We start from the raw sequence: 12,776 nt of genomic DNA on the forward strand, positions 1-12,776 counted from the left end.
TTACTAGTTTTCGTTGTAATAATAAAAAATAATTTATCTTATGTATAAAAATGATTAAACTATAATTATTTATCGCTCAAAATCAGCATAAATCAGTAAACACAAAAAATGGTAAAATTAATAAACATTTTAGTTTATTAATCCATTTTTTTATTTTTTTAGTTGTATTAGTTTTCTAGGGTTTTTATTTTAATAATAAAAAATATTTTATCTGATGTTAAATCCATAAACACTAAAAAATGGTAAAATTAATAAACATTCTATCTCACATGCTTGTCAGGGTAAGACGTTCTCCTGTGATCCAGCGTTAAATGGGGCGAAATGAACGCAAATATTCAATCTTAAGGAAAGGGGAGCTTCGAGGAGGCTTCCTTTGCGCCCTCTGCGTCAACTCAGCATTACCACGAACCGCCTTTGGTCTATCTGACTACGACCCTTCCAGAAGTTTGTGGGAAAAAAAAAAGAAAAAATAAATCATCGTGTTCGCCTTTTTCCCCCATCCGTACCCTCTTTTTCCGTCTCCGACGGCTAACGCTCGCCGTCGTCGAGTGTAACGTCACACCGGCCGGCATTTGGCTTTATTTGTTTTGGATCTCTCGCGCTCTCTCTCCTTCGCGCCTGCTGCTCCAAGCGTTTAAATCAATCTGCTTCGGCGGTTAGTCCCTCTCTCTCTCTCTCTCTCTCTCTCTCTCTCTCTCTCACTTCCAACGGTCGATTACAGTATCTCGTATTATTGGTTCGTGTCAAAGGGGGAAATGGTTACTTTTTCGTGAGGTTGGGGCGTCTGTATGTCTTGTAACTTCATCTTTTAAGTGTTCGGAATCTGTTTCTGTTAGCGTTTTTAATTCGTTGGTTGCTTCGGAGATCTGTGTATTAACCCAGGTGTGTGGTACCTGAATTTATTTATATCATATTCCACGTTTAAGCAGAGTGATATCTTACGTTGCGGTTTGGTCGATCACGGCCTTTTCTATTATTGAGTTTGCAAGTGGTCGTTTGACTGCTGATCAGAAGATGACTTTGTATTTCAGATTTGCCGATGTTAATGTCGTTTAAAATGTCTCTATTCTTCTTGCTTGTGCCATTTCTGTGTTTTAGTTTGCCTTCGGATTAGCGACGGGGTAGCACCAAGTATTTGATGGCAAGCATTTGATCGTTGATCGTACTTTTGGGCAGCTTGAATGTTGGATGCGTTGATCTGAAATAAATCTTAACATTTTAATAGTCACATTTCTATTTATAATTTTTGCATTTTCTATTTGTTCCTCTGTAGTGATGAAGCCTTCTGGAGTCAAATTAACTCTCTAACTCGGGGGTGTGGCGAATAAACTTGCGGTAACCCTTTTCTTTTCTCAAATTAGGCCATTTATGATATAGCAGAATGCGTTTGAGTTTGCAGTAAGTTCTTGTACCAATAAGAGAATTTTGAACCTCTATTGTATCCGCACCCCGTGTTCTTACACCGGTTCCCTTCGGCTGTAGGAAGTTGATGATTCTGTGCTGGAAAAACTTTGTTGCGCTGTTATGTCAATGACTAATGTAGTTTTTGCTGGAAGAATTGCAGATGCATCAATCTAAAAAGACAGAGCTACAGATGGTACCTTTCGAGGACAAGGTGGACCATGAGTCCTCCAATAGTTCACCACCTCTTGCTAAAAAGATTCATCCTTCTGATTTGGGGCCATTATCCCATGTGTCTGACATGATGATGCCACCTAAACGGACTCGGAATAGGTTGATTCAGAACATTCAGATCGTCATATTACGAGCAAAGATCAATGCATTATTACCTTTTGGTCCTGCTGCCATAATTCTCCATTATCTTACCAATAAGAGTGTAAGCCACTGGTGCTTATCTATTTCATTTAATATTCTCTGCTTAAAGTTGTGAAAACTAGTATAAAAGCAACAAAACATACTTCATGGTTTCGTTTCTCATTAGCAGATGGTGAGTCAACCTATAGTTTGTAATCAACCTATACTATTTAAGGGAAACACAAGACATTTATTATAGCAGAAATTTCTCTGCACCAAAGTATGGCATGGAGCCTTTTTAGCTGGGGTTTTTTGTGTCATGAGTTTGACAAAATTGTTGAATGCACAGCAAATTTGACGTCTTAATAATTGTGCATTGAACTGATATCTGTCCCAACACTTGCTACTTCAAAAAAAAAAAAAACGTATCTTTTCTATTCTCCTTTGTGTTCAACATACGTCGAACTCCATCATAAAGAAAGCACAATAATAATGAACATTTGTGAAAAGTGAGTGTACAGACAGTACAAAATCAAATAAACAACTGTAATACAAACGACATTTTGGCTATAGGTAAATGCAAGGATCCATGTGTAGTGACTGGTTTAGCTGGTTTTGTGAGAGTAAATCCTTGTCAGTTTTTTAAGCTTCTGGGTCTTTGAAGCTACAGGACTTAAAATAAGAACCCTAGAGCCATTGGCTGGAACCTTATTAATCAACTCACCATGGTTCTTGGGATTGAACCTGCTGGAGCTTGTTTAATCAATGGCATATTATGTATGTGTGTTCTATTATTCACTTACAGATCTTCCAAGAAAAAATTGTATTGTTTAAAACAAGAAAGAGCTTTTAAGAATTTTGGTTGTAAGCTGTCTTTCATCTAATCATTCTGAGCTTTCTGATGCCCTTTAAATAAATTTGGTACTAGCTAAAAATTGAGTTTATAACTTTAACTGTTTTTCGAGTAGAAACCTAACCACTCACCTGGTCCTTCCAAATTGGAATTGATTTGTAATCTGTCAGATTTCTAATTAAATGTTGGTGAGGTCTGAGAGAACCTGAAAGTCAAACTGATTAGCTCGTGTCTTGTTGCAACTGGTTTATATTGCAGGGATGGATTTTTTTCTTTAGCTTGGTTGGAATTACACCTTTAGCAGAGCGTTTGGGTTATGCAACAGAGTAAGTCTTGGCTTGTAGATTGTGTTGTTATAGGCAGAGTAAATCACATCCTTTTACAGGTGTGTTTTATCAAAGAATGTTATGACTTACTATTTTGACTGTGTTGGTATAGGCAGCTTGCTTTTTACACTGGACCTACAGGTAATAAGACATATAGGTCTTTTGCTCACACCTTTTAATTCCTGTCTTTTAGTATTCTCTTTGTTTCAGCTATATATATATATATTCTTTTTGTGACCTGCAGTTGGGGGTTTGTTGAATGCTACATTTGGAAATGCAACAGAGATGATTATTTCTCTGTATGCCTTGAAACATGGGATGATTCGTATCGTCCAACAGTCACTACTTGGTTCTATCTTATCAAACATGTTATTAGTGCTTGGTTGCTCTTTTTTCATTGGTGGGCTTTGTCACCAGAAGAAGAACCCCTTTAATAAGGATCAGGTCTTTAACAAGGTAAGCCATGCTCTTGTGTTTAAGATCCTTGAGAATTTTTTTTCTTAAAAAAATTGTCCTGAAAAATGAAAGACAAATTTTGCTGGTAAGCTTTGACTTCTGTAAAATATAAAGATAAAATAATTAAAGAATGAGAGTGAAACAGCAAAGTAGGAGTTAGGAGAGAAGAGAAAAGAGGAAGAAACATAAAAGGTAGTTGACCTCTCTCCTTATTTTATCAACCACATGAACCTTGATTGCTAAATTAAAAAGTGTGCTTTGAGCGATAGGACATCATGCCCCTCACCCCTTCACCACGTGGAAACATCGAAGTCAACAATTTTCAAGTTGGAGCTTTAAGTATCGTGCAAACCCAGCTTGCTTCAAATTGAGATAAACAATGCATTGGACCTTTGGCTCAATGGCCACATGAGGGGATTCCTAGTGTTAGGTATCGAGCTCAAGTCTCACCAGGGATATTGGATTTAGTTTGTTTGTGAAATCAACATTTAAAAAAACAACCCTAAGATAAACAGCTTCTGTACATGGGCTTTAAACTATTTATTACCTCATCTCCTGAACAACTTATGAGTACATATCCGTTCTCTGATAACTGCATTTTCTAGAGCAACTTCAACATATTTTTTTCTCACTAACTGTACCTCATATGTTCATGAAGCATTGAATTACATGCTATGATAATCGTCCATGACAATCATGTAATCTGAGAACCCAAACTCTTGCAACTATAGACTTCTCTCGCATTCACATGCAGCATGAGCTATAGCTTGACACTTTGCTTCAAAACTGGATTGTGCTACTACTGGTATTTAGTCTTCCCAGTAACTAATTTTCCTCCAAAAATATGCAAAATCCAGACATATTATCCTTCCTACCCCAAGCTTATTCTACATCATAATACCTCATTACAGAAATGACTTACAATTTGTGTACCAATCTTTTTTTTCAAGTGTTCTTCAAATAATATTAGGATAAGGTATACTAGCTCTAAATGAATCTGACGAGAATTTTTTTCTTCAATCAACTGACTATACCAATTGTTGAATGATTAAGTCTAATTGTCAAGTAGTAATTTCCTTACCAAAATTAGGCTGCTTCTGTTCCACATGATTTGACAATGTTATGAGGCACTTCCCAGCTTATAAGTATAAGATCTTCTAGACCCACTGTTAAGTCCTTATCTTTAACATCCACACTTGATTCAGGGTGTTTTACACCCATTATCACCACTTTTCATGTCTAAATTTCAATGTGGGCTGACAAATTGGCATGAGATGTAAAATGCACAGATGATGCACAAACAGAAACTAAATGGGACTTGTACTAGCTAATAGAGCTAAAATACATTAATGAAAGGACATGACCAAAGCAAAAGATATGACTATGGGAGGAACGAGCTGAGATAGAAAATGAGTAGGGCTTCTCCACATCTCTCCTTTATTTCTTTAACCACTTTTATGATACCAAATTACATGTTTGCCATTAAGAACAAGCGTAAAATGCACACTTTCAAGTGGTTGTTCAATAATGCCCCTCACTAGTAGTGAACATTAACTTTGATGACTTCCTAACATAATACCTGTAAAGTATGGTGATTGAGCTCCATGTTGACAGTGTTCAATTTTTTTTTTTAAAGATTAGAAGATGAATCTGAACTCGTTATCATTAAAGTATGTTTGGTCTCCTAGAGAAACCAAGGGAGGCGGAAAATGTCATGGATGGAGAATGGGGATTCATCTACCTAGCCCTAACAGGGTTGTGGAAAAGCTTTGCTGATGATTATGAAAAATAAGATAATACTTTTTCATTTGAAAACTATTAAGAAGTATCTTTGTGAAACAAATTCTCCACATCTTTGTGAAACAAATTTTTTGGTTTGTTGGTGGGATGGCAATCCTTGACTTTATCAAACGAAATGAAATGAAAACCATTAATATGGCTTGTTACCTTCAAAAACAGGCATCTGCAGTTGTAAATTCTGGATTACTGTTGATGGCTGTCATGGGGATCATGTTTCCTGCTGTGCTTCATTTTACTCATTCAGAGGTTCATTTTGGGAAATCGGAGTTGGCTCTTTCAAGGTTTAGCAGCTGCATTATGCTCCTCGCTTATGCTAGTTACTTGTATTTCCAACTGAAGAGTCAACAAACTCAGTATAAACCTATTGATGAGGTCAGTGTCTGCTCTGTTTTAATGCTTTATATTGCTGATACTCTTTGAATCATGATATTGTAAATTTCATGACTTATATATTAAGATATCTAGACATATAGGTACGTGGCATTGTATTCCCCAAAGCATCTATCGGGACTTGATTTATGATCTGTAACTGTATAATTTTGAAATCTTTTAACCATTAAAAAAAAGAGCTTCTCTTGGATTCCAAATTAATTCTGTTGTACTTCCTTGAACCTGCTTTTTAGGGACTTACATGGCAAATTTGGTCTTAGGAGTAAAAATTGTCTGATTAATTGTTTTTATCTGTATTATATGTCATTTGAGTAAGGATACCAGTTTCATTGTTGAGTCATTCCTTTGAGTTTTGTGTAATGATATTTACTATAGGAAGTACCTGAGAATAATGAAGATGATTCTGATGAAGAAGAGGTCCCTGAAATAACTAAGTGGGAGGCTATTGGTTGGCTTGCTGGATTGACATTATGGATTTCTGTTCTTTCTGGATACCTTGTAGATGCAATAGAGGTGAGCTATTTAAACTGACATGTTATTTTCTTCTTGACATATAAGTTGTAGTCAAACAATTGTAATACCTTCGTTTTGCCCTTATCATGTTTATGTTGCCTCTACCAGTATCATACATGGAGCTAGTGTTCATGTTAGAGTAGTCCCCTTTAGATCCGATTAGAAAGATTTTGTGTCTATTAATAGCAAAGAGGTCTCCTAATAGAGTTTAATTACTAAATCAGCTAATAGTTGAGCTGACTCTTTCGCTAAGAAGGGGGTCTCTCTTCAATCTCTCATTGTAAGAGACTCTCCTCTTTTATGTTTGTTTTTTTTTGGTTGCCTTTTGGCTTAATTAAACGGCACTCTTTCTCAAAAATAAAAAATAAAAAAAATCTAAATTCGACTGATCATTTTGGGATGCACCTGGGCCCAGCCATAACATGGTGTCAGAGTGAGTATTTTTACTAAGCCAGCTCCCAAAACTGTCTATGTTTGGGAGCCATATAAAGAGCCCACACATGAAGTGACTGTTAGATTAGTCCCAGGTATATCCAAGATTAGAAAGATTATATGTTTATTGCTTGAGAAGAGGTCTCTTAACTTTGGCATGTCATTTAGGACCCAACTTTAAGAACTTGATAGTTGAAAAATAGTTTCATTGTCATCATTGACGTCAAATGCCCATTTCAAACTCCAAAATCGTTAAATATTGAAATCTCAAACATTTACAGTCTACATCTCCCTCTCATAGGTAAATATTTATTGAATTGTTTATTTTACATATATTTATGTATATCTACATATGTATATATATTATGTATCTAGACTTTAATGGTTACTTATTGAGTATCAGCAGTTCTTTTCTTTTCTTTTCTTTTTGGTTTTTTTACTGAGTCTACAATGGATTATATATTTAGGGACTGGAAATCCAATTGTCTGTGTTATATTTTCCAGGGAGCATCTGACTCTTGGAACATGCCAGTGGCTTTCATAAGTGTCATTTTGCTTCCTATTGTCGGAAATGCTGCAGAGCATGCCAGTGCCATTCTGTTTGCTACAAAAAACAAACTTGTAAGAGCTATGTACTTTGTCCTCTATGGGTATTTTTGTTTCATGAATAGACTATAGAATTTATCATGCGATTCTTTTTCAGGATATCACTCTGGGTGTCGCAATTGGATCGTCTACTCAAATATCAATGTTTGTGGTAATGTTCTCTTTCTCTTGGATTTTTTAGCTCTTATCCAACTATAGTTCAGCTCCCATAATTTTTAGTTACTGATAACTTTATAGATTTGTAATCTGCTATTGGCAACCGAGAGATGTTTATTCTTACAACGAGACACATGAATAGTATACTGGAGATACCTCAGTTCTTTCTGTAGTTGATACAACCGGGAAGCAGTCATTAATGTGTTAATACATTTTGTAGCAAAAAAATAATTGCTATTAACCACAGTTACTGTATAAGTAGTAAGTTGTCTCTTTTTTAGGGTTTTTTCATTGTTCAATGTTGAGGCATAAACCCAAGAATCCCTTATGACCAAGCACCTGGATGTGACTATTGAGTCCTACAGATGTAAATATATCCAAGGAGTTGTTTTAAAGGACGAAATTGTAAATATTTACAAGTTTTGACAATCAAACTGCTCATTTGCTTTTTGTAAAGGCTTACACATTGAAAGTATATCCCTTTGTTGTGCTTGTGATACTTGCAGATTCCATTCTGTGTGGTTGTTGGTTGGATTTTAGGGCAACCGATGGATTTGAACTTTCAGCTCTTTGAGACAGCAACACTCTTTATAACTGTCCTGGTGGTAGCATTCATGCTGCAGGTTTGCTCCCAAACTTCAACTTATCTGTTAACACACATTGCCACATGCCTTTCAATTTATCAATGAATAGTTTCAAGTTCTGGTGAGAGGGAGGGGGGAGGCAGTCTTTTTAGTGTAAGTTTTTGGGTTCAAGTTTCACTGGATAGGGGGTTTAGTGTACATCTAAACAACACTCAAAAAGAGTTTGTTAAATGAACATCATCTTCCTCTCCCTCCGAACCTCCACCCACATAGGGAAAAGAAAAAAAAAAGAATGCTACTACAACAAAACTCATATAGACACACCCTGATTCTTTTCAATAAGACCTAAATCTTCCTTCCCTTTTCCAGGAAGTGCCCTTTTGCTCTTGTCCCAATGCCATCACCTGAATAATTTTATCACAAAATTGAAATGTTATGATATTTGGTGCTATTTAGCTTTTAAATTTCTTCATAGCTGTTATCTAAGGGTGGGTACGGGTCTGGTCAGGGGCAGATTTCCCAAAACTTGACCCCGAACCCTGAACCCCAAAAAAACCTGAACAAGGGTTGAGAAACCATCCCTGTCCCCACCCCATTCCCCCATCCTTCAACCGCGTCCCCGCCCCGACCCGTCACGATCTTGCATTCTTGATCAATCCCTGGCCATTCCCCCCAGACCCATTCCCTCCCAGCCCGTTAAAAATACCTGTAAAAATTATAAAAAATATAAAAAAAAGTACAAAAATCTCAATACACCATACAAATCCTACAACAAGTTTACACTCCTAAGGAGCTTATAAAATTACGTCATTGTATCATAAAATATATGTCATTCATTTTTTTTTAAAGGGCATTATGTGTATAAAACTCTGCGTGTGGGGTTTGACATGGGTTGGGTACGGAAAAACCCGTCCACGACACGAAACTTGATGGGGGTTTTTTCCCCCACCCCATCCCCAACCTGCAGGGTGAAATCTAAAACCCGTCCCTAGATTTTCAGGTCAGGTACGGAAAAACCCGTCCACGACACGAAACTTGATGGGGGTTTTTCCCCCACCCCATCCCCAACCTGCAGAGTGAAATCTAAAACCCGTTCCCAGATTTTTAGGTCGGGTTGAATTCCCGCAAAACCCGACCCGGTGCTCACCCTTAGTGTTACCTTAAACCTGACTAATGTGGTAAGTCAAATTGTCTTGGGAACTTGTTTGGGTTGTCAAGCCATACTTTGGTTCCTAGGTTTTCTTGTAAGCAATGTGTTGAAGAGCATGTATGGAAGTGTCTTCGCAACTCTCACAACAAAAAGTCTCACAGAGCCATAATTAATATAGTGGAGTCTTACAGGAGTCTCATAGGAAGAGGTTTCACAGAAGAGTCTCAATTAAAGGTGTTTTAGTTGTGTTAGTCTTCTATTTATGTTCAGTTGTTCGATTATTCTAGGATTTATCTTTTAGTGTTTAATTTTGGGTGTAATTTGGGACAAAGGTAGTTTAATTGTAATTGGATTCTACTTGTTTCCTCTATTATAAATAGAGGCCCATTGCACTCAAATTACATCAAGTAGTTTTTCATTTTTCCATAAATTCAACACAAAGCTTGCACTTAGCTTGTAGGTGTGAAAGACTAGCTGTAAAAAGGTGCACATACTTGCATAACAACTTTTTATTGAAGAGGCAAAGAGTGTTCCATAGTGTTATAGCTTCTGTTGTATGGCTTCTGGGTTCACTCTCCTATGAAAACGGGATAGCTTCTTTTGACTACTAAGGCCTATCCATTAAAGTTATAGCTCTTGCTCGACTTGAATCTATGTATGAGCTTACTAGAGTGCCGTTTCTGCTACCAGTATTTTTTAGGGTTAACTACTGTGTCAAACACGTGGTGGTCTGGGAAGCATTCCCAAGAAATCAAATCCCTTCCAGACACCAAGAAAGCTGCGAGAAGCTGAATAATTGAAAATACTACTATTCCCTTGAAGTGTCCTTTAGGACCCATAATAGAGATCCTTAGGGCTTGCATAATGACTGAGATCGGTTTTAAAATTAGGCAGTGCACAACCCTTTTCGTGGAGTTTCAGTATGGGCCTCTTTACAGCAATGAGGTTATGCACCTTTTGAAGTAAATATTGCTAAAATTGTCAATCACTATCAGTCTTGATAGATATTTGTTGTCTGTGTGAGTCAACCAAATGGTTGACCAGATTTGTTTTCTGAGACATTGTTTCAGCTTTACACTTGCTGCATTGAATTTCCATTCTTGGCTTAATAATATCGGTGGAATGGTCCTACATAGGTAAGTGTTAAGAGAACTCCTGGGAAATGACCTTCTAAGTTCGGCTAGTCATTTTGGTATGGACCTAGACTCAACTTTAACGATGATATATTTAGTTGTTGGTTTAGGTCTTCCTGGATTGAAATGAGACAAAAGTGGAGATGAAGTCTGGGGAGCACAGTTATTTTTTGCCTGCGAAGAGAGACTGAGAAAGAAAAGCAGAAGAAAGAGAGGGAGTAGGAAATCATGACTAAGAGAACAAGAGTATCATGTTTTGTAATTCAACATACTTTATTTATTGAATCTCCTTACTGACAAATCAACCCACATCACAGTGTACCTACATGCACTTAACTAGAGGGAAACAATACAAATGTACTGTGTGAACAAATTGACCTTTAAACAATTGGAATTTTAGATTTGAAGTGGATCTCTTTTTCTATTATGTGTCTATGTGGCTAAGGAAACAGATAATTTTGCTTTGATGCTAGTAGTACAGTTTTAAATTAATTTTCTGTTCTCAAACTAGTTTGATATGTTTTACAGGAAGGCACTGCAAATTATTTCAAGGGGCTGATGCTCATTCTCTGCTACCTCATTGTAGCGGCTAGTTTCTTTGTCCATGTTGATCCAACATCCAGTAAGTCATAATTGATGATACATTACTCTTTGAAAGCCTTATGGAAATGACCACTGCAGGTGGGAGATATATCAATATATCTAGAGGAAATAAGAGGAACTAAAGAGAAGTTTATTGCTGAGATGAGATTAAGCTTTATTTGTTTAAACAGGATCTGAAAAGCTCCATGTCTTTGGTACATCAAGGGTGCCCAAGAGCAGACAACTAGATTTCAAATTAGCCACTGTTTCTTTTTTTATTTCCTTTAGTGCCATATGTCATGAGATAGCTATTTCCTATGTGGGACATCACACACCCAAACCGGGACAGCTCTGTCAGGTGATACCTGTTAACTTTATCAAGGGGACTCACACCCTTTCCTGGACCCACAGCTGACACCCAACACTTTCGTAAGGGAATGCTGCACTGGGGATGGGCATATCAGCGACGCATGTCACATATTGACTGGACATATTGTATTTTGCCAGGCAACCGGGAGAATTTCTGCCAATACATATCTTATTTAGGGTGTTTGATATGTATAGAAAAACAATCCCAACCCTGGGAGTGCACTTCCTTTGTGGGGACCCCACATCCTTTATTAACTCATCGATAGGTACCTTGAAAGGGTAACATTAGGAGATCGGTTGTGTTATTTAAGTAGTGGACACATGGCAGATTAGAGTTTGGTAACGGAGGTGGTCATAGGTGGAGGCCACTTGTAATCCATGAATAATTTTAAGTTCAGCCATGAATGAGTGGAGGTGGTATGAGTGTCTACTCAAAACCCAAATTGTAAATTTTGCACTGGTGGCATTAAAGATTTTTGGAGCCAAGGAACACATTAAAATCCCTTATCCTTTATCAGTGCTATATAAATCATCTCTGTTGTTTGTTCGAACCAGACATGCAGAAATTTATGCTTAGATTTAGAAAGTAATTTATTTGTTACTTGGTTATTTAATTTTTTGCAGATGATGATTAAGGAACCACGGTGGTTGAGAATGCAGGGGTTCAATGAGCAGTCTCAGCTTGTTATATAAACGGGAGGGTCCGCCTAAGAGTGGCAGCAATAGAATGCTGACTGCTGAGAGGAAATTTTGTTCTTTTACTAGCCATCAGAGGTGACTTCTCTTGGTTAAGGGGACAGAAATTTTTTGGGTTTGGGAGGAAAAATGTTCTCAATCCCAGCCGCTTCCTCGAAGCAAATACAGAAACGAGGAAATGGAAAGTTGTGCATTCTCTCTTCTTTCAGCAATTTCTTTGTAGAAAAGGATTTTTTCTAGGTTGGGAAGGGAAGCCTTGAGTTTCAATGCGATTTCCACAGAAAGAAAAATATTGATTTTTGTTTTGTAATTGCCATATTTGATTGGAGAGCTGTCTCAACAAGGCTGGTGTAAAAAATAGACTGAAGCGGAGAAATACTATTTCAATTTGTTATCATTTGATTTGTTAATTTTCCTTGTATCTATTGCTTATCAGTTGTATGATCAGGAAAAGGCAATAATGTATCAGTAGGATTATCCGGTGATGGATCCGGCCAGATGAATTGCTTTCCTGCCTCTTCAATAATCTACTCGTTTCCATCCTTCTCTTTTTTTATCTGCAAACACCCGTTCATTTTCTTACTCTTCTTCAGAAACTAATTCAGGTCAGTTGATAGCTCATGATTTTGAACTCTCTGTTGTTCACATCAAAATCTCTGTTTTCATTGATCAAATTCTTCAGTTGCGGGTGGAAAAGAGAGATTGTGATAACTGTGCTTCGTTTGAGTGCCTGTGTTTCTTCCAGACGGAGGTTTGGCTCATCAAATCTGTGTGGATAGTGTCTTATCAGGCATGCCACACAATCATCCTGATTTCTCCCAATATAGAGTAGCTAATACAATTGAATCTGAAGTTTGCGATAACCAAGACGGCTATCAGAGGATATTGATGTTAATAGAAACATAGCAATTGTCATTGACCACGAGGGAAATGAGATATTAGAAACCAGGGTTTCTAATGCTGGAGTTCAAGCAA

General features: G+C 37.2%; 1 protein-coding gene across 3 annotated transcripts; it reads left to right on the forward strand.

Annotated features, from left to right (window-relative positions):
• The first annotated feature begins 285 nt into the window (after window positions 1-285).
• On the forward strand, window positions 286-12,231 carry LOC137959071 (vacuolar cation/proton exchanger 3-like). Of its 3 annotated transcripts, none has more exons than XM_068806354.1 (13): window positions 286-655; window positions 1,274-1,335; window positions 1,565-1,837; window positions 2,867-2,934; window positions 3,047-3,075; window positions 3,179-3,390; window positions 5,350-5,562; window positions 5,956-6,093; window positions 7,030-7,146; window positions 7,229-7,282; window positions 7,794-7,910; window positions 10,683-10,776; window positions 11,730-12,231. In XM_068806354.1, the coding sequence occupies exons 3-13, from the start codon at window positions 1,565-1,567 to the stop codon at window positions 11,738-11,740; spliced, it is 1,326 nt and encodes a 441-aa protein (XP_068662455.1). In that variant the 5' UTR covers window positions 286-655; window positions 1,274-1,335; the 3' UTR covers window positions 11,741-12,231. The 3 variants fall into 3 exon arrangements, with proteins under 3 accessions (XP_068662455.1, XP_068662456.1, XP_068662457.1); XM_068806355.1 differs by lacking the exon at window positions 286-655 and adding an exon at window positions 747-774; XM_068806356.1 differs by lacking the exon at window positions 286-655 and adding an exon at window positions 817-882.
• Window positions 12,232-12,776: the final 545 nt, after the last annotated feature.

This window comes from Aristolochia californica, unplaced genomic scaffold (genome assembly GCF_029961685.1).
Source record: "Aristolochia californica isolate CCGP_79_NKW_82.1479 unplaced genomic scaffold, dmAriCali1.0.hap1 SCAF_3, whole genome shotgun sequence".
Lineage (NCBI taxonomy): Eukaryota > Viridiplantae > Streptophyta > Magnoliopsida > Piperales > Aristolochiaceae > Aristolochia > Aristolochia californica.

Bases quoted from the DNA above. Each gene is read 5' to 3' on its own strand.
- LOC137959071 (XM_068806354.1), top strand. From the start codon at position 1,565: ATGCATCAATCTAAAAAGACAGAGCTACAGATGGTACCTTTCGAGGAC. The intron at 2,935-3,046 runs GTAAGTCTTGGC...GTGTTGGTATAG, and splicing joins CGTTTGGGTTATGCAACAGA to GCAGCTTGCTTTTTACACTG. The intron at 5,563-5,955 runs GTCAGTGTCTGC...TATTTACTATAG, and splicing joins AGTATAAACCTATTGATGAG to GAAGTACCTGAGAATAATGA.